Below are 26,621 nucleotides of genomic sequence, written 5' to 3' on the forward strand. Positions count from 1 at the left end.
GTAGATAAAAAGCTGAAGTAGAAAGACAAAGGTAAAGCTGAGAAAGACGAGTGAAGTACAGAGATAGTATAAGGTTAGCAAAAGTTTTGAGGTATAGATATATCAGGAGAGCAGCTAAAATAAAGCTAAGGTAAAGAGGGTGAGTTGAACTAGAAAATGTACAGAGAAAAATAGTGAGTGAGAGGAGGTAATGCTAGATTAAAAAGGTAGCGAAAGAGAGGCAGTAAAAGAAAAACATGTTAGTGAGAGTGGTGAGGTACAGGGAACAGAGCTGGAAAGAAGGGAAGAGAAATGAGGTAGCGAATGAAATGTGAGATAAGTTGAGAGGTGAGGTAGTGAGAGAAAGATGTGGATCAGAAAGATGAGCTGAGTGAGAAGTGAGTTACAAAAAGAAATGGGGTAGAGAAAGCTTTTCTGAAAAATGTGTTGAGGTAGGGAAAGCTATGAGAGAAAGGCACAGAGAAGTAGAGAGGCAGTTGGTCATAGATAGGAAAGGCAACGAGAGAGAGGAGTTGAAGAGGGAGCTGAAGTAGATGGAGGAAAAGTGACAGGGAGGTGGGATGTAAACAGCAGACAGGTGCAGAAAGAGCAGTAAGGCAGAGAGAGTGATGAGGTAGAGAGAGGGTAGAGGGTGATAGAGGGATGGAGGTCGGCACAGGTGGTGAAGAAGGAGGCGAGGTTATAAGATGTAAACGGGTGGTGCAGAGAGGTATGTTAGAGAGAGATATGTGAGGTACACACAGGTGAGCTAGAGCCCATAAAGCAAAAGAGGAAGTTGGTAGATGGAAATGTAGAGATAGGTAGAGAGAGAGAGGGAAAGAAAGTTAAGTAGAAGGTGTGAGGTGACATATGGAGGGAGGCATAAGATGGAAGGAGATGTTAGGCACAGAAATAGAGGTAAAGGGTGGTGGAGGTGATAGAGGTAGAATGAGAGAGAGGTAGATGGGAAAATGAGGAAGAGAAAGGGATGTGGATTTAGTGGTTTGTGAAATAGGATGCATAAAGTGTGGACAGAGGTGAAGCAGAGAACAGTGATGCTAAGAAGAGGGGGGAGGTAGAGGAGGAGGCAAAGTAGACAGAAGGAGGTAAGGTGAAGAATAAATCTGATGGCGGTCAGAAGAGAAGCAGAGAGGTAAAAAGGGTGAGATCAGGTAGACCCATGGATCAGTAGAGAGAGACAGTCAGAGAAGGGAAGGAATATGAGGTAGAAAAAGAGACAGCGGTGAGAAAGCGAGTGAAATGTTACTTTAACACAGGAGCACTGGAAAATTATGCAATTTGCCCGTGCCTTATGACGTCTCTAGTGCAGTTCAAGGACAACTCTGCCTCCGCGCAACTCCACTCTTCTTTTGGTCGTATATAACAGGGAAGAAGCTTAGTCTGAGAAATATATTACAGCCGAAAGGTTACATTTTTGAAGCTTGATGTTTTGTAACTACAAGAAATCGGGTGGTGAAAGCCCGACTCAGGCAACAACTACAATTCTGGTCAGGGTGAATCACAAGTGTCACTAAATTAACCTGTGCTTAACCCGCTTGGCACAAAAGCACTCAGACTAGACCTAGAGGCAATGTGTAAAGTTTTTATGCAGCACAAAAACAGCAGTAAAGAGAAACACAACACAAAAAAGTACCTAACCAATTTAGAAAAACAGAGTGAATGTTAATAAAATTATACTTGTATCACAAAAATCCCATCAGTAGAACCAGAGATATTTGGGCCCATAATAATGGTCGCTTAGCATCGCCTTAGCACCATCTATTTTGGCACTAAAGTGGTGCTAACTTAACTCCATATTTATATTTTGATGCTAGACCCATCTAGCATCAAAATATTGGAGTTAGCGCCATTTCTAGGAAGTGCCAACCCACCTTGCGTCAATGAGATGTTATGTAGGCGTTCCCTTCCTAAAAATGCCGCTAGCCCCCAAGTGCCATATTTAACACCCGACGCTGAAACCACACACAGGTGGGAGGCAGATCTAAATAATGGTGCTAAACCTGCTTAACACCATTATTTAATGCCTGGTCAGACTTGGTGTTAATGTGCAGGTAGGCCCATTTCCATGGGAAAACACCATGGAATGGGAACAAAGATGCCCACCCCAATCCCCAGCAACACCACCACCCACACCAGAGGGACACTACAGGAGGAGGGAGCCCATCTCAGATAAGTTGCAGGTAAGTGTAAGTGTGTGTGTATGTGTGTTATATGTCATTTGTTCCCCTTATATGGGGCCCCCTGCCAGGCACTGGGTATGCAGGGCTTGCCCAGGGGACACTGGTTCCCTGTGGTGGGCATTGGGCTAGGGGTATTGACTCCTGTCTATACTTAGACAGGAGTCATTTTTTGGTTGCTTGTATGTCTAAAAATGACACTAGGCAGAGTAGCAGGCAGATATTTTGCCGCTAACCAGACTAACGTAATTTCTGACCCACTAGCGCCATTTTCTAAAACGCCATCCCTCACCAGTTAGCGTCTTTTTTGAGACACTACCCATTCCTTAGCGCCATTGTGCATCATTTTAAACATATGGCCTATGGATTGCGTTCAAAAAAATGACACACAACTGCGTTAGCGCAGTTGTGAACCATTTTTCATAAATATGTGCCTGAGTTTCAAAGCACCATTTGCAGTTAGCTGGTTTCACTAGACCAGGGGAAAGTCGCAAGTTCAGTCCAACCACTATGGAGTGCCGGCCAGATACAGGGACCAGATTCATCCCATTGAAGAGTTACCTTGTCAAGTCTGGCACAAGGACTTCTGTTTGCACTGGAGGAGGCTGCGAGGAGAAGTCTTTTGGTGCAGAGAGCCAGTTGAGTGCCACATTGGGTTGTAGAACACGAAGGACTGGTTGTTGTTGGAGCCTCGAGTTGGTTGACAGTCGCAGGCGGTGGATGTCAGCGCGACAGAGCTTCATAGGTCCAGGAATGTTGTGACGATCGGTTCTGAAGGTCTTCTTCTAATACATTGTGCTTGCCTTTGTGTGGGGGAATTCCCTGACCTACTTCCTAAATTGGTTCTGCACAGTTCCTTTGGGTTTTGGCTCCAAACTATCTAGGGTGACAAAAGGCAGGACAGGTCTGGTGTCAGGTTCATTTTGAAAATGTAATCAGGGCTGGGTACAGCTCTTCCTCAGTCATCCTGCCAGGAAGACCCTCTCCAAGCCACCTCAGGGCCCCATTGTGCACTGTCTGAGTCCAATACACATCCTCAATGGGGACCCCCTAACAGTTCCAGGAATCTGGAAGCTTCTAGAAAGGCCTGGGAGACCTCGTACAGGAATGCCATCTTTCTAAAAGTAAAAACAACAAAGCGATGGATGGAATGCTTCTATTAATCTCAGCCACTGGCAATTGCTCGGGCTGCATGCCAATCCATCATTTTTTTTGCCCACCATGCCACCTCAGTTTGGAACCAGCCAAATATGAATCAGTCGTGGGTCCTGTGCAGACTGTGTCACTGGAACCAAGCTGTACCCAGCTGATGAGCCCATAACTTGGACGAAACCTGTTCTGGGTTGTTTATGTTCCAGTTCAGAGAGGATCTGGCTTGGCAGTTTGGGCTGGACTGTTGCTATAGGTGCAGGGTCAAGACTGATTTGCATATAGCTGGGTTCAAACTGAGGTGGCATGGTGTGCAAAATAACAGTGGATCGGGATCTAAAACTTCATTACAAGCTGCAGTGTCAGGTGAGATGTTTTAACAGGCTACTTGAGTGAGTGGACAATGAGTGCTGATGCCCCCTATTAGCATTTAATTTACAGGCCCTGGCTGGATGTAGTGCCATTTAGAAGGCACTTACTAGTAAATTAAACATGCCAATTAGGTGTAGTCAAAATTTACCAGGTTTGAAGGGGAGAGCAGCGGCGGCTCCTCCTTTAGGGCAGAGGAGCATCGCCCTACTGGCTGAGAGCCAGCAAATTCAACCATGAAAACTAAAACGATAAACATATTATCATTTTATTTTTCGTTTTGCAGGTTGCCAGCTGAGGGAGGGGCGGGGCTATGTATCCTGATGACAGCCTGCAGCAGGGAGGAGGAGTGATAGGCACTTCTATGGGCACATGTATGTTTGACCAGCAGTCTTAAAACAGCCAAACATACATGTGTACTTAGCAGCCTCCAACCGGAGCTGTATTGCACAGCTGGGTGGAGACAGACACAGGCTAACAGTCCCTGTGTGAGCGGAAAACCAGGCAGCTCAGACCAATTCTGGTGCTTCTTTCATGCTGGTAATAGAATTAGCATCTGGATTGGTCTAGGAAGCCTGTGCAGTGCACCATTAAACAGCCGGGAGAGTCAGGAAAGGAGGAGAAGAGCACCAAAGTGGCAGCCTCAGCAGGTAAGTAATCTTTATTTTTTTATTCCCCCTCCCAATCCCCCCCTTGCCCTATAATCGTAAACACTGCAGTGTGCTTAGCACTTAGCACTCCGATCTGCTCCATTAGGTCCCTTCATCAGACGAGGGATGTATTTGCAGAAACACCGCATTGCACCATCCCTCTCTCTAGGCACTTAGTCCCTCATCACAACATCAGCGGTTAAAAAATGCCTACCTCCGCGGTGACGGCTGCCAAAAGACCGTCGCCGCGGCTACCTGCCGTCCACCAGCCGTCCACCATAGCTAGATTTCTGCCACAAGAATGGCGGAAATCCAGCTGTGGCCATACTGGCGGATGGCAAGAAGGTGGCGCTGCTACCACCAGCATCGCCACGCCAGTAGACCGCCGCCAGCCGTAGTATGACAAATAATACGACATTGGCACGTTCTGTTGGTGGGCGCTGCTGGGGGTAGCAGCACCCCGTGCCGTCTCTTGCCGGAAAATCCCCCGGATACACGTAAGTCGGGTCTCCGACAGGGGAGGGGCATGGGGGGTGTTGCATGTGTGTGTGTGTGTGTGGGCGTGTGAATGTAAGTGTGTGCATGAATGCAGGTGTGTGTTGAGTATTGAATGTGTGTGTGCATGTACTGACGTATGAGTGCGTGTATGTTGTGAAATGTGAATGCGTGTCTGAGTGTATGTTTAGAAGTGTGTGCGGATGTGTCTGTGATTGGGTGTATGCATGTGTGTATGTATATGTGAATGAGTTTGTGTATGCGTGTGTGTGTGAAGGGGGCGTGGATGTACATGGGTGTGGGGGGGCTTGGAAATGTAGGGTGTGTGGGGATATCTGGAGAGGTGGGGGGGACCCCTATCAGTGACAGGGAAGGAACTCCCTGTCACTGGTTAGGCCTACCGCCATGGTTTTCGTGGCTTTACGAACACAATCCCACAGGCGGCACAAAGGCGGCCCCCGGGCTGGAGATGGATATCTCCAGCCCGGCAGCTGTTACTGCTGTGGCGGTGGGAGTGGTACATTGGTGAGTTGGCTTCACCCAACCCGCCAATGTCATAATGTGGCGGTAAGTGCCGCCACCCTGTTGGTGGTAGTTCTGCCAGATTATCGCCGACCGCCGGGGTCGGAATGGCCCCCTAAATGTCTCTATCTTCCAAGGAGCCACATGCCTGCACTGCAAATGACCGATGGGTGGCCACGCTCCACGTCACTATTGTTTACAGGCTATCTAGAATTGTAATTCACATAGCGGTAATGCCCAGAGATCAATCCCTACTGTGACCATTTAACGCCTTTATGAACATGCCATAAAACAGTGCCAGGCCTACGCTGCTGTTTTGTGGCACGCTCACCCCTCTTACACAGTGCACTGAGGTGGAACCTGTGAGAGATTTCTCACCCCAACCCATGCCTCCTTTCTCAAAGCATTATATCTGGTGCTGACCTCTGTTAGTACCTCTCCCCCTGCACACACACACACAATTACCCTCTTTGGCAACCCACCCTCGCATTTATGCAAATACTGACGTTTCACTTAAAAGGTCCTTAGTGTCTCTTTAGTGGCCAGAGCGAATCACCACAGGGTAATGAGTTGCAGAGGCAGCCCTTTCTACCATCACAATAATTAACTTGTGAAAACATATTTAAAGCTATCTAGTCGCGCTTGTTGTGTGGAAAACGCTATGGAGAATGCCTTCTCTCCAGTTTAGGATGATTCAATGGCAGCGAGGCGACGCGCTCAGCATCAGAGGTTTTTGCTCCGCAAGATTTCTGCTCTGTTTTAGTAAGATCAGAGAGGAGCTGGTTCGCAGGAACATATATTTTTCACATTGGTGCATGTCGCAAATGCACCTCCAGGTCAATTTCAACATAGCTTTTCAGTGAATTCATAGTCATTAATTGGGACCAGTTTTTGCCAGGAAACCAATTCAATGAGCTCATGGTTATCATATTAATTCAATTGGGGGTGTCACAGCACTGTTGTACTTTTCCTTTATTTTCCCTTTTCATTAATTCTGTGTAGAAAGCTTGAAGTATGCTGTAAATTACTTCTCCTCGCTGGTTCCTTCATTTTTACAGAGCTCCTAATTACTTGCAAAGCAGAGGAATACGACTTCAGTGCTTCCCAGGGATGTGGGCCTATTTTACAGTAATACATAACTTCGGAGATGTAATTGGCTACATAAGGAATTGGTATTGTTGTTAGATCAGCTCCATGTATTTTCCTGTCACATCAGGTACGCACAAACAATCATTCAATTTTCATTTAAGGGTGACGTGAAAAGTCATGGCATCATTTAGTACAGCAGATAACACGCAGGTACCAAAAATCGGTAAGTCAAAGTTTGAAAGTCAGATAATGAATTGTACTCCTTCCAAAGTTTGAACTTGGAATATGCAGACAACAGTTTCTTAATGCCCTCGACACTATTCAAATACAAAGTGCATTTTTTTCTTTCTGTCTGCCTGAATTGCTTTTGCTGTCATTAGGTTTAGAGGATGGGGCGTTCTTGTCTGCCTGAGCTTCTGTGGGCCTCTGGTCTTCCTGCAGAAGCTCTCTTCCTAATTGTCCCATTAATCTTTCCTCCCAGTAAACCATGTCATAACTAAGTTGAAGTTGGGCGACTTTAAACAGAATCAGTCTTGTTCAAAGTCATTTATGTTGCTGGCAGTTAAGAGAACAATGTGCCCTTATAGAGGGACCCCACTTTTTACCTTCCACTGAAAGACCTGTCTGCACATATTTCTGTATGACTGATTGCAGCCAGCAACTGTGGGTGCTTCCCAAAGCCTGGCTAGGGCATTTTCTTCCAAAGATGATGGAGCATGCAGTGCAACACACTGCACTGGAGTTGTTGCACTGTACAATTTGCATACAACTGTTGAACATTATAATACAATAACATATGGGGCGATTTTTAATGTGTTTAATATTTTAAGACTATACATTCCCACTTTATAAACCTTTCATTCTCACTAAATTCATATGTTTTAAAGTGCATCACTTGCTAATGTTTTTTCAATTTGTTCATCGGGAGGCGGACACAACCTGGACACCACGTTTGTCCATTAAGCTTGCTTGCTTCCTTTGCTACATAAGTCATGCACAACGTTTACGCCACTTTAGCACTGATTAGCAGGGCTAAAGTGTACAGAGTCCTAATACCAACAGATTTGAGTTCAGCAAAAATAAGGGAATGAAGGCAAATAATTTGGGGGAATACCACACCAAGGATATCAGGTCTAACAGTAACATACATACACAAAAGTCACATGGAAATAAGATACCACTCCTTTATACACCTCACATTGTGTCTGGCAAATGCCAGTCACTGATCTCTTTGAGATTCAAAATAGCACCTAATTTGATTATGTGTTTCTGTAATGACCAAATACCTATCATTGTCCTGAAGCTGAGAACTGTAAGGTGACCATGTACAGATATTATTGGCAGAAGTGGGTTTTCAGTCGCTATGCAGAATCTTGAGTAAAATTGGTTTTGAATTGAACACCTCGGATAGGCTATTCCATCCCTTAGCAGTAATGACAGCAGTATTGCAGTATTGAAAGCTGCTGGTAGATCGAGCAATAAAAGGGCCACACAGCACCCAGAATCCAATACAATTTTAAAGTCAATATTGGTGTCAATCAAAACTGTCTCAGTACTCAAGGTTGACCTGAAGCCTAATTAGAAATAATTGAGTAAGTTGTTGTTTACAATATGCTGGAATACCTGAAAATGAACCCAGAACTCCAATATCTTAGTGATCATCGAGAGAAGGGAGCTGAGAATTCTAGTTTGAAAAACAACAGCCAGATTAGAGCAACGTTTTGGGTGGGTTGATTTGCAGGTGTACTTAGGCCTCAACATTGGTCAGTGAAACATACACTGCAAATAATTATTTTACAGGGTTCTGAGCAGAGAGTTTGCAGTTATGATGATAGTTGGAGCAAGCAGTAAAAATGAACTCCTAATAAACCTTAAGATCTTTTTAATGGGAGAACTAGTCAGCATTGTCATCTATGCGCCTCAAAGCCCTTTCCAACTTTTTAGATGTTTTTTTTAGCTGCAGTAAATTCAAGTGAGTACCAGGGGGCAGAAAGAGCAGAACAGTGGTATTTGACTATTATAGGTAGGGTAGCATCTAGGAAATAAGTAGCCCACTGTTCAGTTGAAACATTGATGTGATTCTCTAAGACCAGTTGGCTATTATTTAGTTTCCTGTTATTCAACTCTAACCAGTCATGATGAGAAGTAATTAATATGGCCATGGTCTTCACCTGTCTGTATCCCTCACTGGCCACAATAACGAAGATCAATCCAAGATAAACCCATGATAGAGCAGATATTAACAAGTTTCTGTCTAACATAGATGTGATCTTATGTGTGTCTTGCCTGATGGGTGAGCCCCTGGACACAATGGATTAAATTGAAGTTTGAAAACATTCCCAGAAGTTTGGTGACATCAGTGTCTAAATCATTGTCAACATGTTTATTAAAGTAATCTAAAACAATCAGTCCATTAGTTTGTATGTATGTGTGTGGTATTTGTATAGCACAAATGTAGTCAAATGCAGCATAGTGCTGTACAGGGTCAAAAGCAAAGATACAGCCAACTAGTGATGTGAGAGGTAGCGGGGTTGTAGACATGATGCAGTGTTCTTCATAGATATGTGTCTTAAACTATTTCTTAAATTGAAGCAGGGTTGGGGTGCTCGTGACGGTTTGAACATGTATCTCCTGTGGTTATCTTCAAAATCAGACTAAGGGCAACGCTGGAAGTTCTTGCCATTGATTACACTATGAGCAAACAAAAACCATTCTGAAGAGCAGTCTAATTATCATAACAAACAATTGTTCTGTTGTTATTGAGCTGTACCACTTGTGATCGACAATGGCATCACATCATCACAATCCAAAAATAATGTACTGGCTGCAGAAATCTGTATGTGGCCTAGAGGCCAAATATCTAGCCTCCGTCTGGTGTTGACAAAAGAGCTATTACTCTGTTGGACAGAAACATTTCTGAAAAAAGTATGGCTCTTATTGTTGAAATTTGTGGAGGTTGGTGACAATTGAAAGAAATGATTCTTCTAGTGTTGTACCCCTATATATGGGGAAAAGGAGTAGCTATTACCACCTACCATGGCCAGAACGGACTGCAGCTCAATCTCCAAGGTCTGCAGGGAGCGCCTCAGTTCGGAGATCTCACTCTTGCTTGACTGCATCTGATCAGCTCCGGCAGAGATCTCTTGCTTGAGGTGGTTGCTCTAAGAGAGAACATAGGCAGGTATAAGGTTTTGATATTCACTGTAGGCCCAATCCCCCAACCCAAGAAATCATAGAACAGTGATCTGTGGGGGTCTATGCGTGGCTACCGGACACTGGGCAGATGTTGACATGTTGGACAGAGTCTACCATGGGATTTATTATTGCTGGCATTAAAGAGGAGAATACATTTTGAAGAAATGTGTAGGTTTGGCAATTAACGGTCCATTTTACTGCTCAGCCCATAGGACATGCACCAGGACAATTCCCTCTCCTACTCACCGCTTCCAGGAACCTTGCTTCAGCGTCCTGGCGGTTCTTTTCAGCCATCGCCTCGTACTGGCCTCGCATGTCGTTGAGGTGCTTCAGTAGGTCAGTGCCAGGGGCGGCATTCATCTCAACGCTGAGCTGCCCTTGGGGCCCCTGGGATCCTTTCATCTCCTACAGGAGAGATAGCACATGTTAAGGGCATTAATTAGCGTTTATCCAAAAGATGGAATACAAGTGTTGGGAATGGATCAGTCTCTATATATTTGGACCTGAAGTAGAGCCTGGGTGGTAATATAAATACACTGATTCCGTTGGATGTGGTCAATATGCTATCAGTGGAAAACAACTGGCAGAATTGCTGCCAGCATCTTGTGGTTTGCTAATGGTAATTCACTGCATACACTGGTAAGTGGTGAATTTTGCATGATCACAGATGTCTAAATCAGTTGCTTAGTAAGCTTCCAGTTCTGTACCTGTGTGAATGATTGTTAATATCTCCAAATTTAAATATGGAGGTTTTACACGGCATCCATACTTTTCAGAAAAGCTTGATATTACAAAATTAGTTTCATATCCAGTGGCTTACCTACCAAAAAATAAACTTACAAAAGGACTGACAAACCCCCAGAGAAGCCTTGCCTTTGTTGGAAAAGTTTCTCAGAGATTATCATAGAATTTCCTCTTTGACAAAAAGCAAGTTTAAAAGTTTTTACCTTCATGCCCTCACCTAAATATCCAGAGTGAAGGTTGTAACTCTGTCCCAGAAGGTCCACCCCATCGCATCAGTCCAGATTTAATTTACAAAGCTTTCCAGAAGTACCCCGTGAAAGCTGAGACAATTACGGATTTCCTGGCATTCTTTAGGAAGACATTTTCAATTCCTATTAACGAGAGTGCAGAGGTATTTCTGCATGTATCATTATATATGCTATACGTTACACATGGCAAAGTGCCATTGCTTTTGTGCCATGTTGCAATTAGATTTTTCTATTTTGATTTCCCTATGGGAGAAACGTTCTTATCCATAGAGATACTCCAGGCTCTCGACCCCTACCAGTTTTGAGGGGTGTTTTCTTTCACATTGGTCTTGGAAAGGCATTTCCTCCTGCCCTTGATAGGTCAAGGGGGCTTAGAGTTTGGTGGGTAGTACACTGTCCACAGGGGTGGCCGAGGTCATTACCTAGGTCTAAAGTTTGCCATTTCCTTCGTGTAGCTTTAGAATTGCAACTTTACTGCTTACCTCTTCGTGGTTCTTCTTTAGGGAAGCCAGCTCCTCGGTTAATCTCTCAACTTGTCCCTCAAGGTCAGACTTGGACAAGGTCAACTCGTCAAGCACCTTGCGCAGTCCATTGATGTCGGCCTCCACACTGTGGTGCATGTGCAACTCATTCTCAAACCTGGGCGAAAATACCAAGAGATATTTGTGGCTGTCATTTACGGTCGGTGATAAATTAAAGTGACTGTGAACATTGGCCTTATGGTGCCATGTCAAGTAGCTACAAGAGGGCACTATACTGCAACAAATTACTTTGAAAATTGCTTTGTAACTGGGCGAGGATGAGTGGCCAGAGAACAAACGATCAACTTTGCCTTAGCTTAGCACCAGACTTGTGGTCAACATACCCACCTCCTGTTTTAAGAACGTAATATAGGTGTTTTATTTCATTCAGCACCAGAAAAAGGAATTTAGGCAAATAGTTCTAAGACGTGTCTTTACCTGAAGGTAGCAGACAGCTGTAAGTGCAGTGTTATTAATATCATAGCAGTAAAGTACCCCACAGTAAGTGCAAACAGATAACCACATAGGCTGTAAACCAAACATTGAAAAATGGCAGAAATAAATACGTTTATTTTTATTTACTTACACATAGTAGAGATCTGCATTAATTCTGCTAGTCACTGCTTCATATTATGGCTGGAAATGGGAGCATATAACTTAAATTTGTTGTTCAAATAAATCGGGCCAGCTTGAGAGTCTTGAAAGAAACTCTTTTAGCCACTGGCAAACAAGGCGGGGAGTCAATGGCAGCGGAGGCAGAAGAACTAGGTAGTCCCAAAGCAATTGTAACCACCATGTTTTGAATATGCTTGTGCTTCTTCAAAACATTTTGGGAAGCTCCTAAAAACAAAGAGTTGCAGTGTTCAAGGCGGCTAAGAACAGTGGCCTAACCCAGAATGCGGCAAGCCAGAGGGGGAGCAAAGGAACTACTTTGGGAGTTAGTACTTGAGCTCTGGACACTGGTACTTGGAAATAAGAGCAGAAGACTGGAAGTTATTGCATATGCTGTACATGAATGTCAATTAGCCAAAATGCCAGGGGTAGCGGAAGTGATTTCACACGCCATTTGACCTTTACTTTTACTCACACACATGCTTGCTTACACACACTTTTACAAATTTGCATATACACACATACTCTCTCACATAAACAGACTCTCACCCACAAGCACTTACACACCAAACATTTAAAAGTATGTTTACACCTCAGATGCCAGTGAGTGTCATATTCCAGTTAATTGCACTCCATTCTTTATTACACTAATAGTGAATAATGTATTATTCGTTGTTGGTGTAATAAAACACTGACAGAAAACAAGTAAAATGGAGCTCCAAATGGAGCTCCAACTGACGTCTGCAAGGATGAGCTGCCCCTGTGCTCCTGGTAGGAGAGGCCCCTCCTTTATGGCAGAGGAGTGTCATCCCACTGCAGAAGGACATCAGAAAAATAAAATAATAATAAAACCATTGTATTATCATTATATTTTTTGCTTCCTCCTTGGTCAGTCTACTGAGTGTAGGGCGGGGTGGGCCATCCTCCTCACGAGGGGGAGGAGTAGTGTGCATTCCAAGTTACATGCGCACTCAGAACTCTTCATCTGGACTGTGTTGCACAGCCCGGGTGAAAAACCAGTGCAGGCTCCCAGTTCATAACTGAGATGCATTTCAGGCCGCTCAGATCCATCCAGGTGCTTCTCTCATGCTGGGTAACAGCAGAGAAGCATCTGGATTGGATAGGGAGAGAAGAAGGAGAGAAGGACGGAGGCGGCAAGGAATGCCGAGGCAGCATGCAGCACGCAGCATGCAGCATGCAGCAGGTAGGTGTTATTTTATTTATTATTCTCACAGCAGCAGCCGCCTCTGAGGACAGGGGTCACAAAAGGAGTGCCAGAGTTCAGAAGGGGCAAAAGGAGGGGTCGCAGCTGCGACACCTAAATGTTGTCCATGATGCTGCAGAGACTGTGATTTTCGTGAAAACAGATGCACATCGCACTGCTCATGATACAGCCTAAGTCATATCATATTAGAACTGCTTCAGAAAGTGATGTAGAAGTGACATGTTAGTATGATGCTGCAAAAAAAACAAAAAACAATAATTTGTTTTCTTCTTTTGTGCCTTTTGCAATATTACATTAAATGCAGGGTGACTTTTGCTGCCTGCTGAACACTGAGTATGGGAAGTAGTGCTACAGTATTACTTGTTTACAAACTCCGTTAGTGAAAGTGCAAAGAGAGCTCAGCCCTTTATATTTGTACTAACCGCATTTGAATATTCATTAATATTCAAATTCTATTCTTATTTTAGATATTTTGGGGCCAACTGTCAAAGACATATAAGAGTACTAAAAGAGTACTCCTGTAGCGCTAATTTAGATATTCCAAAATGCCATAGTGAACAGACCTCGGAGACCGGTTGACAGTGCTCAAAGACCATTGTACTGCAATGAGCATGTGAAATGAAAGTTTAAGTTAACAAATGAAGCTCACAATTTTTGCATTTTATGATATTGTGACCTTGTGGAACTTGCTTATTTCCGGTAAATTCATTGAAAAGTTTTTGGCAAAAACGTTATTAAGAGATGCAGTTTCTCAATGAGTTATCTATCATGTCGCCCATTCTAAATGCTATTCAATTAATGCAGTTTACAGAATCGGCAAAACTTTTATTAAAGATTTACCCAGAGGCAGCTCCTCCGTTAGGGCGGAGGAGCGTCATCCCCCCGCCAGCAGCAGAAGCTGCAGAACTTTCACAACGAGGGGTTAATAAACTAGGTTTATTATCACATCGTTGTGAAAGGTGTGGGGCATCTGGGGAGTGGAGCTGCGAGGGTGAGTGCTCAGTACTCCCCCTCACTACCCATGTAGTTTTGGCCATCGGGCTCGGGCCGGCCAAACATACGTGCACGGTAGGCTCTCTCCAGCTGAGAGAGCCTGCACAGGCTCCTAGACTTTCCTTGGGGTGCCCAGCCAGGGCGCTCCCAGCCAATCCTGACGCTGCTTTGAGCAGTGTCATGTTTGGCTGCAGGGCAGGCTGGGTGCCTGCGTGTTCAGCCAAGAGGGAAGGAGGGAAAAGGAGTGCGGCGCGGGACTGCACCCAAAAGGTAAGTGGTTTTGTCTGTTTTTTTTAATTTAATTTTATAAAAAGTTAGGTGCCCTGCCTCCTCTCCCTCCTTTCGAGCAAAGTGGGCCACAACTGGATTTACCCCATGCAGGTAAGTGGACGATGACAATTTCCCACATTTCTAGAAGGAGGAAATAAAAATGCACCCTGTCTCTCTGAGTTCTGAGCACTGAGTGACATGTGCCCTATGATCCCGAATGATGTAAAAGGCGCGGTGTACAACTCGGACAGATGTATGAATGGGAGACGCTGCATGGACTGCCCCATCTGTCTAGTAGCCAATGGTTGTTGCCTTTAAAATTGTGGGCCTCGCAATGGGTATGAAAGAAGTGGTGTGTAATATCCCATACAGGTGCCTTTGATAGAGATTACACAGTGGTGGTTTCGTTAGAAAGAGTGTTTATTTGGTTTTGCTAATAACTTTGTCGCCGTTTGATGAATCTTAATGAAACCTTCCAAAAAAAAGTTCATCCATCTGAGCTCTTTTCTTCCAAGTTATCTGTCAAGCAGGGTTTGATAAAACAGAGGGATCTCAAAATGCTTTTCTGCATGCAATTTCCAGAGGAAATGTTAGACAGCGCTTACAAAATACCAACCAAAGTTGGTAAAAAAGCTAGAATTTTACTAATAAAGTGTGCTTTTTCGTTTTGCTATAAATCCATTCAGAGGTTGTTGAGAAATATTGGTAAAAATGTATAGATACATTGACAGTTGTGCTGAAAGTCAAAGATTCAACCATCTGATTCCCTGGGGGAATTTTTAAAGTGAGCACTTGGAAAGTGATTCGACACCCTACCTCCTTACAAATGAATTACTTGACCTCTATTTCTGGGGCTATGAGTTCTAGGGGTATCTCACTGGTTGCTTTGTGGCAGCAGTAAGCAATAAAGAAACTTTCAGACTCACTTAAGTTTGAAGTCATCAGCTGCCAGTCTAGCATTGTCAATCTGCAGGACAATTCTGGCGTTGTCGGTGGTGGCAGCAATAATCTGAAAAGCAGTAAAAGACAGAGAGGATTAGGATACACTTGTTGGTGTGGCCAGTTATGAGATGATAAATATGTACAGTGACTTAAGATAACTGTAACTTACAAAAACAACAACAATGCTACAGCTTTCAGGAGCTTGTAGGTGATTGTACACCTGGTCCTCTTCCAGACTCAGTTTCCATTACCCCAGCATACTTTGCAAGATAATTTTAGGGATAGGATATAAAATATAGGTTTTCGGAGGACTTAATCCAAGCCGGTTTTGAGTATATATGTGGAAGATTAATTTGCACATAAACAATCTAAATGGAATGCACTCACACAGTAAGAGGTTATGCCAACAATCCTACCTACCTAGACATACACCGGAAACCCATGCAATAGAGTCAGTGTATGGCTCCAAATCAAAAGGACACTGCATCTCCAGTTTGAGCATTCGTTTTACAAACTATTGGAATTAGGAACATTACTCCATTTGACTCAGTTGAAACAAGAAAAAACTACAACTTAAAGGATGCATTAATTTGAAAGTGAAGTAGGAGTAGAAAGTGTCCCAGTGTCATGAGGACATCTTCTAATTCTAAATATCACCTGGACGAATGGCTAGAAAGCCCTTAGAGAAAAAGGCCACAAAAGTGTCTAGTATCTAGGAAAAGTACTTATGGCCAGATGTGCAAAAAGTAGGAATTGCACTTTCCAAATTGCTGTTCTTACTGATTTACAAATAGGAAATTGCAATTCCTTATGTAAGAAAACCTATAGGTTCTAATTAAGAATTCCTAGTAAGCTTCAAATCGATCTACAGCATGAGTATCAATGAGGTCGGACACAATTAGCAAACCATTAGGAATTGCAGCCAGTACAGGGATGGTAGCCAGCTGAGGTCAGCTGACCACCATGTCTGTGACTGCTTTCAAATAAAGAAATCTATTTTTTAATGCACTACTTTTTCCATAAAGTAAGACAGGATCCATTTAAAATTAAAAAAATGAAAATTTGAATTTTTGTTTTTTAAAAGTAGGCAGTGGACCGAGGCCCTTTGATACACCTCCATAAAAAAAAAAAAGTTGTCTAGAGATTTTCATTTTTGATTTCTGTTTTGGTATTGTTAAAGAAGTAATTTAGCTTGGGTAGACCTTGCTAATCCATGCAATTTGTTTTCTGGACGACATTTTTAAAAATGGTGGATGTGTTGCTGTGAAGATGTAATATTTCAGGAACCATGAAACCTATATACTTCATTTTGGTGACAAAACATAGGTTTTGGGGGTCAAGTAGTCTTGTAGAGACAGAAAATAACTCCTTAGAGCCACCCTTCTGTCTTTTTTCAAATGGCAGCTCTATAATGATTTGTTTTAGCCATCATATTGGTAATTTATTTTAATATTGTTTTTGTTTCAGGTTTTCCATTGATCCAGATTTGTAAACATAAGCAAAGTAGGTGGTAGCAGAGGATCCATACCTCCTGTCAGAGTGTTGCTAACTAAAAAATCTAAGGACTCCTTCAATAAAGAAAAATGTGTCATATGCCAAATTAATCAGAAAGAAATGCTAACGTCAACTGTGACTGGACAGAAGTTTGAGATGCTGCAGAAATGCGGCAAGTCGAAGTTCACAGAAGATTGAAACTGATGGAAACTGATGGAAATTTCTAAATGTGCATGCTCAGCTTGAAGAGCAGCCTATCCTGCCAATTTTCTGTGATGAAGGTGTTTTCCGTATCGTAGCTGACATTTGTATGAGCAATCCAGTAGAATTTTAGGATCTTTCTCCAATGACGAACATTTTTCACATGACAGAGGTTGTGTTGTGGTGTGCAGAAAGTTATCTCAATGGATGTGGCATAGAGGATGCACTTATTGAGGCTGAAATCTTTGGAAGCAAGACTGTCCAGTAGCAGAACTCATTATGTTCATTCATTATAAAGGTATGCTCATCATATCCGAGGCTATAGAAACATTGCATTAGAATGCTTTCTGGAACACAATTGACAAATTAGGTTTGCATATCTCATCTCACAAGTGAACAAGGCACAAGGTGCACCTGATTCAAAAGACATAATGTAAAGCCAGGCAATGTTCATTACACTCAGTTCAAAATCAGAAAACCTGAAAACCAAGTTCCTAGAGTTTGTCAAAGAATGTGAAGAAAAATCAGAACTTTGCAAGTACTGGGAAAATGTTCTACATATGACAGCTCTAGTGTAAAACTTGATACATGCTGATAGGGAAGGTGACTGGGAGCTGCACGCGAAGGCTGTATAGTCACTGATTACCGTGTTTCACAAATTTGATTGCATAAACTGCCTGAGATATGGGTCCTGGTATTTAGAAAGAGTGAAGAAGTTATAGGTGCAAAAACCATATCTCTACAGAAAATCAATCCAAAGACATTTTGTGGTGAAAGACAGAGAGGAGATGGGAGGTTCAGTGCTGTGGCTTCAGCTATGACACTGGAACAGACAATTCAGAGATCACAGAAAAGCTCAAAGAGGATTGTTGGTCAGACACGTAAAAGTGAATATGTTGCTCAATGTCAGATAGCTTACCATGAAGTTATTTGCAATGTTTTCAGAGAGATGACAAATTCAAAATGAATGGACCATAGTGAAACAGTTCCTCACCACAAGCTTGTGGGAAAGAGATGGGAATGTTTTAATAAATATGTTTACAGCCTTCTTCATTTCATGCAGCAGCAAGGAAACCCCTTTGAAGTGACTGAGCCTGTGCAACTACACAACTTTGTGACCAAACAATATGTGGATAATGATATAAAGTCATGTTGACTAAATGTCCTGGAACATGGATCAAAACTATATACAGAACTGAAGCAGGAGAGATTTGTATTGAAATAAATAAATCTGTTTCACATATTCACTAGGGGTGGGCAGTGAGCTCCACTCCACTGGCGGAGTTAACAGAATTTTTGGCACTCCGTGCTCCAGCGCGGAGGTCAGGCAAATACTCCACTAGCCTTGCAGCAGAGCAGAGCTCACCGGCACGTGCACTGCACTTGCCCTTTGTGGCCCATAATGGAGCTGCACTTTACAGGCTTTGCTTTGCGCCGGTCAGCATGGATCTGCTGCAAGGTGCCACCGAGGGGGTTGCATGAGCACAAACTCTGGATCCAGGCCTCCCTCCTTTCACTGTCCTGAGAGGCAGAGGGAGGCAGAGAGCCAGGCCGCTGGCAACGGGGACCCTGGACCCAAACAGAATTTAGGTCAGACTCTCAATTCGTTTTGTCTTCTTTGTGCACAAGAGGGCCGTTACTGTGCATGGACAGTATTTGCATATGAGGGGGATCTGTGCTTGGAAAAAAGGAAACCAGCAGTTAAATCTAGACTTTAAAATAACCTATCTCCCCAAAGTCCCTGGGAAAGGAAGTGGTTTTATGGGGTAATGTGCTGAGGTTAGCAGGGAGAGCTGGAGACCGGGGAGCATCAGCTGCTAAGTGCTAGTCCAGCAGCCCCCGCCAGCTAGAGATGTGTGTGGCCTGAGAGTGTGCCTTACAGCCCAGTGGCAAGCAAGGCTTGGCACTTTTTGAAAATACCAAGCTGCTAGTGGTGAGCTGGTTTGCTGCTGCTAGTGCTGGACCCTAAAGAAAGGGCAGTCTTTAAGTTGTGTGTAAGTGCAGAGGATGCGATTCCAAAGCTGGTGCAAGACAGGGGGTGTGCTTGGTCCTCCGTAGTAAGTTTGTGAAGGAGGGCAGTTGGTGAAGGGAAGTATGTAGATGTGGTTGAGAGCAGCAGGCTCCAGGCCGCTGGGCAATGTCAGCACAAGAGGCCTGAAACTGAAGCTTTCTATGTCTAAGTCCATAGATACCACCCTGTATGTACCCGATCTTGGAAGAGCTAAGCAGGGTCTGGCCTTAGTACTAGGGCAGGCGGCATTCCGTCACACACGGAACTATGCGAAATTTCATGGATCTTTCAGCTAACTCCAAGGAATTCCGCTGATTAGAACTCTGTGAGCTCTGCCCACCCCTAATAATGACAAAAGCTAAACACTTTATATGCCATAGTAAGATTTTTGTCCAACCAGCTATTACAAAATAGGTCCCAAAAATAACTTGCACAAGCACAGCACATAGAGCGATTGATGTAGCAAAAGAAAGGGGTGAATTTATCAAGGACATTCTATCACAGGATCTACTGCCAACAAACGCATTATTTGATGGAGATGCTGCAAACAAAACCAGTAAAGTACAAACTCTTACAAGAGCTCGAAAAAAAAACTTTCACCTGAAGAATTTCAGTTCAAAAAGGTGTCCTCATTGAAAACTGCTGCTGTTGTGGACTATATTTCACAATTGCGAATGGTCAAGATTTCATTCAGCAAACTTCAGAGAGGTCATTCAGACTGTTCTACTGATGTCAAAGTCAGTGTGCACCTTGCAAGAACTGCACATTGTCTTTTAGAGTTATCTTGACTATCTGTCTAAGAATGTGAGAGAATCAGATAAATGTCTGCAAGTGGAACAATTGACCTTGCCTGCATCACAAAATCAACACTGATACCTGTGCAACTTGATATATTTGGGTCATCAACATCAAACAAGATGAACTTGGAGATGTTAACTCACCAAAACATTGCTAATGCTTCAGTGAACACTGAGTTTCCAATTATTGCAACTGGAATGATTGTCAATGAGGAGTTGGTGCCTGCAGAGATATATTCAAAAGTTATGACCCATATTATTCAAGAATGTAACAGCAAATTGGAGGAAGCTGACCTTCGTATTGTGGCACATGTTGAGTGGGATGTTCAAAAGGGTTCCAATCAAGTCATTGTACTGTCAAATAACACAGATGTTATTATTCTGCTACATAGAGTTGTTGCAATGTTCAGTAGTCAAGGATTATCGATACATTATGGAACAGGCGAGAAAAGACGCTAAGGGCCTCATTATGACATTTGTGGCAAATGCCGCCTACCGCCACGGTGACGGCTGCCAACATACCTTTGCCGTGGCTACCGACCGTCCATGGAATTATGACCGTAGCCGGAATTCCTCCAGAAGGCTGGTTGAATTCCGGCTACCATCATGGCGGCGGTAAGGTGGTGCTGCTGCCAGCAGCAGCGCCACGCCAGCAAAGTTCCACTTACCGTATCATGTTCCATGATACTGCCTGGCGGTGTTTTGCTGGTGGACGCTGCTGCAGGCACCATCGCCGTGTCCCATCCCCTGCCGGAGGATTCCCTGATAGCAGGTAACTCGGGTTCTCTGACAGGAGAGGGGGGTGTGAGGTGTTGTGTGTGTGTGGGTGTGTGTGTGTGACTTTGTTTGAATGCGTGCATGCGTGTGTAATGCATTTGTGCATGAGTGGGTGTGTGTATATGTGCATGTTGTGTCGTGTGATTGCGTGTGTGCCTGGATGTATGTTCGTGAGTGTGTATGAATGTATGCATGCGTGGGTGAATGTGTGTATGCGTGTGTGTATTGGTGTGTATGTATGTGCATGTGAGTGTGTATGTGTGGGGGGTGGGAGAGGGAGGGGGAGTGTGAGGGGGACTCTGGGGAGGGAGAGGGGGGAGGGGGAGACCCCTATCAGTGCCTGGGAAGGAATTCCCTGGCACTGATAGTGCCTACCGCCATGGTTTCCATGACAGTACAGAAACCACAGAAACCGTGGCAGTGGGCAGGGTCAAAATGCCATGGGCATCCTGGTGACGGCCGCCGGGCTGGAGACTGTAGTCTCCAGCCCAGTGGTTATTACCACCATGGTGGTCGGTGTGTTAACTTGGCGGTTTGGCTTTGGCCAAACCACCAATGTCATAATAGTGGAAGTATGTACTGCCAGCCTGTTGGCGGTAATACCTCCACTATTACACTGACTGCCTGGGTCATAATGACCCCCTTAATCCTGCTTCATATTCTGTACAACAAACCTGACCCAGAGATGCCCTTTGTTCTTATCAGGTACATATTCTTACGGTGATGACACTATATCAATATTGGAGCAGAGCTTGGAGCTTGAAGTTTCTAAAACCATTTACTGAGACAGAAGAAGAATGTGACTTTAAAGACATAGAAAATACCCTGTCCATGTGTGGAAACCAAGTTCTGAGTGTCACACCTTTGAAAATCTTTGGTACAGTGAGTTCTAGAGATCAGTCCCGCTAAGTGACCTTCCACTGACCTCATATTCTGTGTGTGGACACATTAAAAGAGCATTCTGCTTGATCAGAAGATGTGTAAATGTTTTCGATCATGCATATGTAGAGAAAGATCAGTGTGAAATTCGTTGGGAAGATATTGATGGGGTGCTAAAACCAATTACATTTCTAAGCCTATACCCACAGAACTTACATGTGCATATACTTGTAAAACCTGTGCTATACAACTAGGTCCCTGTCGATATGCTCTTTTCAAGCGTTCAACATTCTGCAAATGTACCATGAGTGATTGTCAAAAGAAATAGTTAAAGGAAACTATGAAAATGTGTCTAAATCAGAAATGATAAACACTATTTTTTCATATTCAGATCATAAACATTGTTTGGTGTATACATAAAAGGATTTAAATCCATTATTCTTTATTTCGCTTCTATATTTGTCTCCTCTTCCTCTATTATAGCTGCTAGTTTGGAAAATGGCTGAAGGATTGCTCTAAGGAGTTTTCTGTCTCTGTAAGACTACCTGATCCCCAACACCTATGTTTTAACACCAAAATGAATTATATAGGTCTCATGGTTCCTGAAATATTACATCATCTCTGCAACACATCTGCCATTTAAAAAAAATGCTGTCTAGAAAAATTTGGCCCGGATCATCAATGTCTACCCAAGCTAAATTAATTCTCTAATGAACCAAAACAGAAATCAAAAATGAAAATCTCTGGAAAACAATTTTTTACGGAGTTATATCAGGAGGATGGGACTGCAAAAGGGAAGGGGTCCAAGGGGATCCTTTACCATTTGCGAATGGGTTACCACCGCTTTTACAATGGTTGTAAAGTATTACTGTTTTGCTACCAGAATTTGGCTGTGTTGGACTTTTTTGGCTTATGTGGGGTCATCCCCAATCTTTTTGCCTCCTGCCTCCTATTTTATCTGACCTGTTGCTGTTGGTTTTTGGAACTCTGAGCACTTTACCACTGCTAACCAGTGCTAAAGTGCATATGCTCTCTGTGTAAAATTGTATGTAATTGATTTACTAGTAAGTCCCTAGTAAAGTGCACTAAAGGTGCCAGGGCCTGTAAATCAAATGCTACTAGTGGGCCTGCAGCACTGGTTGTGCCACCCACATAAGTAGCTCTGTAATCATGTCTCACACCTGACACTACATTGTCTGTGTGTGCAGTTTTAACTGTAAATTCGACTTGGCAAGTGTACCCAATTGCCAGGCCTAACCCTTCCCCTTTCTTACATGTCAGACACCCCTAAGGCAGGCCCTAGGTAGCCCCAAGGGCAGGGTGCAGTGTATGGTTAAGGTAGGACATATAGTGATGTGTTTTATTTGTCCTGACAGTGAAATATTGCCAAATTCGTTTTTCACTGTTGCAAGGCCTGTCCCTCTCATAGGTTAATATGGGGGCTACTTTTAAATCTGTGTAGATTCCCATTGGGAGCGGATGGACAGTAGGCCTACTTCAAAGTAGAAATTGGGTATAAGAAGGGCACCCAAAACCACAGACTTTAGAAACACTTCTGGAAACAAGAGGAACCTCTGCCTGGAGAAGAGCTGAATAGCTGAGGAAGAAGAACTGCTCTGCCTGTGACTGTGCTTTGTGGAGCTATCCTGCAGTTGCTGCTTCTGCCAGAGTAAGAGTGCAAAGACTGGACTTTGTGTGCCTTCTATCTTGAGAAGAAATCACCAAGGGCTTGATTTAGAGCTTGCCTCCTGTTGTTTGAAGTCTCAGGGACAGCAAAGACTTCTCTCTGACAGCACCTGGAGTCTCTGGAGAGACTCCTACTCTGCCCTGTGGTGCTCATCCAGTTCCTGGGACCCTGAAAGGAGAAGCTGGCAGCCTAAGAGGAAGAAATCCATGCACAGAGCACCGTGCGGGGAAAAGATCAACACAACTCCGATCTGTGGCTGAAGAAACAACGCCCCGCCGGCTCCGCAGCTGAGAATTGACGCTCGCAGGAAACGTGACCGAAGAATCAATGCACGGAGCAGGAGAAACGATGCACAGCTTCGCTGACAGAGCCTGGGAGATCACAAACTGCGCTGCAGGGTTTTCGGATCATCGCGCGGCTGGATTTCCGACTCAAGTACTGCTGGGTGTGGAAAAAAAATGCAAGGCCTGCCCGGACCCGAGAGTGCTGACCGGATCGACGCATCGCTCTCCTGCAGAGAGAAGAAACGACAAGCCCGACCCGGTGAAAGGAGAAACGTTACATGGTCCTTCTTGTGAGTGGAATCAATGCATCGCAAGTCCTTTTTGACACGCACTCGCCCGTGCGGGGTTATTTTTGATGCACCTAAGGTACATTTTCATGCTGAAAGTGTTAGTATGTGTTTGAAACTACTTAAAGACTATTTTTGATTTTTAATTGATAACTTGACTTGTGTATTGGGGATTTTTGTCGTTTTGGTCTTGTTTTGTTTAGATTAATATTTCCTATTTTTCTAAACTGGTATTGTGTCATTTTGTAGTGTTTTCATTAAGTTACTGTGTGTGTTGGTGCCAATACTTTACACCTAACATTCTGAAGTTAAGCCTACTGCTCTGCCAATCCACTGAGGGGGTAAGCAGGGGTTAGCTGAGGGTGATTCTCTATTACCCTGACTAGAGTGAGGATCCTTGCTTGAACAGGGGGTAACCTGACTGTCAGCCAAAGACCCCATTTCTAACAGGCTGTAAAACAGTAATACATACCATCCAATACATACTGGTATTTGATTCAGTATTTCGATGGGATGCCCAAAACATGCCTCATCCAAATACCAAAGCGCAAATGCAAATTGTGATTTAGTAACAAGTTACTGAATCACATTTTGTACATTTGAAAATCATTTTTCTGCTTGAAAACAGCCTGATTGTGCAAATTGGGCTGTTTGCAACTGGAAAAATGCTTTGCATATCTACTTTCCAGCCATGCCAAATGTCTTGATTTCTGAGAGAATTACATTTTGAACACATTTTCCAAATATCACAACACAATTCTCCCCAGTTACTGTCTGTGTTTTCATGAGTAACCTTGAAGTTAACACTACACAGATTTGTCACTCGTGCATCACCCACACCTTCCAAACTGTAATCCCTAAGTGAACTTGTTGTAGCTGTGCTCTTCATTTAAAAATGCTCTACTGTACCAGTTCCAGATCAGGTCATCACTGTCTAGGCTTCTCCACTGTCAGAAAAGAAGTTTCAAAACTATAAACCAAGGATGTGAAGTGTCATAAATAGGGAAGAAAGCCATCAATGCGCTGCTCGGAACAGTGGCGGCCACCGCAAATTTCATGGAGGCTGGGGGGGGGGGGGAGGCAATGGGGTGACGATGGGGGAACAAATATGAAAAAAAAGAACACTTACTGTTCTGCCATTCCCACAACTGCCTCTTGCCGCATCACTCCTCTGCTCCTGATGGTGTCCCAGCATTCACTGGGACACAAGCACAGGCTCCTCAGTAGTCCTGCAGCTGCTCTCATGCTAAACCTAGCATTAAAGCAGCATCAGGATTGGTCTGAGCGGACTGCAGCTGGGGTCTGTGCAGTTGCTCCAGCATGCCTGTTCAACACAGCTGGGTTGGAGAAACTTAAGTGCATATGTGTGGTTGGCCAGCCTAAGTCGGCCGGCCAAACACACATACGCGCTTAGTGCACTTCACTCCTCCTCCCATCTCCCCCCTTCCATGGCCCAGCCCCGCCCCTCCCTGCAATGCATGCTGAGCCAGCACAGGAAAAGCTTGCTCTTAGCCTTGAGGGGGCTGGGAAAGTGTTAATTGCAGATAGAAATAAATGGTATTACATGTTTGGACCTTTTGCAATACGAATGTGCGAATGTGGATTATTTTTCGTGGTACTTGCCATATTTTTTTTTACATTTGAATATGATTTTTTATTTTTCAGTTTGATGGAAAAGTGGGGACACAAAAAAAAAAACAGTAGGAGCAAAGGGGGTTAACCAACTTAGTTTAGTATGGGAAGAGGGAGGAAAAGAGAAGACGAAGGCAGAGGGTATAAGTGTGCCCTCCCACATAAACAACACAAATCAAACATAGGCACTTTGGGGGATGAAGTCGGTTTGGGCTTTTTCCCTGTAAGAGGGAAAAAGGACCCAGGTGATCCTGGAACAAAGGAATTTTGTTTTTCTTATCTTACCTGAAGGTATTTATAAAAATTAATTTGAAATCTTGGGAATGCAATTAATTTGAGAAAATTTAAGGTAATTGACTGAGTCCTGCAGAGAATGGCAAAATAATTGATATGTTTTTATATAAAATGCCTTGCAATGTCCTTAAATATCCTCAACACTCCAACACACACATTATACCATGGCATGATCTGTGTTCAGTGATAATGGATGATTTCCTTACCTGTTTTTGGAGATCTGCAATTATCTGATAATATTTGCTATAGTCTTGTCCTCCTTTAGCGCCTCCTTGATGATGCTTCTCATACCAAAGCTTGATATTATTTTCGAGCTCCAAGTTAGCACTCTCCAGTTGTTTAACTTTGTCCATATAGGAGGCCAGGCGGTTGTTCAGGTTTTGCATAGTCTCCTTTTCCCCAGCAGAGAGAAGGCCCTCGCTGCTGCTGATGTTCCCACCAGCTTCACCACCAAATACTCCACCAACATGGCCACCACCGAAACTACTAGCACCACCAAAGCTACCTCCATCTGCACCACCAGCATATCCACTGCCAAAGCTTCCGCCAACCTGGCTGCCACTGATTCTACCTCCTCCTGCACCACTAGCATATCTACCACCAACAATGCCACCAGTACCAGCTGCACCACCACCTACTCCACTGCTGCCTTGAAAGCCACCAAAGCTTGCTCCACCACCACTTACTGAAACCCGGCTAGAAGCACCACTGCGTTTCAAAGACATGATGAGGTGGAAGAACTGTTTCCCAGCAAAGTGACACTGAGGAAGGAGAGTGACTGTGCTGAAAAAGCAGTTAGGCTTTCAGCCTTTTTATACAAATTTAACTGGGTGTTCCAGTTCTAAAAGTAAATTGTTTGCTTGCAGTATTATGTTCTCCCTCCCTTAAGTAGTAGTGCAATTAGTTAATGATCTAGCCTTATTTGGCTGATTTATTTCTCACTGTTTTGCAGAACATCTCAGGGTGGCTTCCTGTAATCCCTCAGGTGTTAAAGCGGGTGGAGCAACACTAAGCATTTATTTTAATTATTGTAATCTTATAATCATATTTGATGAATGTATGGCCCGTGTATTTGAA

At 43.7% G+C, this 26,621-nt stretch overlaps 1 protein-coding gene across 1 annotated transcript in view; it reads right to left on the bottom strand.

Annotated features, from left to right (window-relative positions):
* LOC138299391 (keratin, type I cytoskeletal 10-like) overlaps nt 1-26,349 on the bottom strand; it is a 31,664-nt gene extending 5,315 nt beyond the window's left edge. The window contains exons 1-5 of the mRNA XM_069237618.1: nt 25,751-26,349; nt 15,186-15,268; nt 11,121-11,277; nt 9,893-10,051; nt 9,487-9,612 (exon numbers count right to left, since the gene is read on the bottom strand). Of these exons, the coding sequence (XP_069093719.1) occupies nt 9,487-9,612; nt 9,893-10,051; nt 11,121-11,277; nt 15,186-15,268; nt 25,751-26,269 (1,044 nt within the window). The 5' untranslated portion in view covers nt 26,270-26,349. The remainder of the gene's footprint in view (nt 1-9,486; nt 9,613-9,892; nt 10,052-11,120; nt 11,278-15,185; nt 15,269-25,750) is intronic.
* Nucleotides 26,350-26,621: the final 272 nt, after the last annotated feature.

The sequence above is a fragment of the Pleurodeles waltl genome, chromosome 6, assembly GCF_031143425.1.
Source record: "Pleurodeles waltl isolate 20211129_DDA chromosome 6, aPleWal1.hap1.20221129, whole genome shotgun sequence".
NCBI lineage: Eukaryota > Metazoa > Chordata > Amphibia > Caudata > Salamandridae > Pleurodeles > Pleurodeles waltl.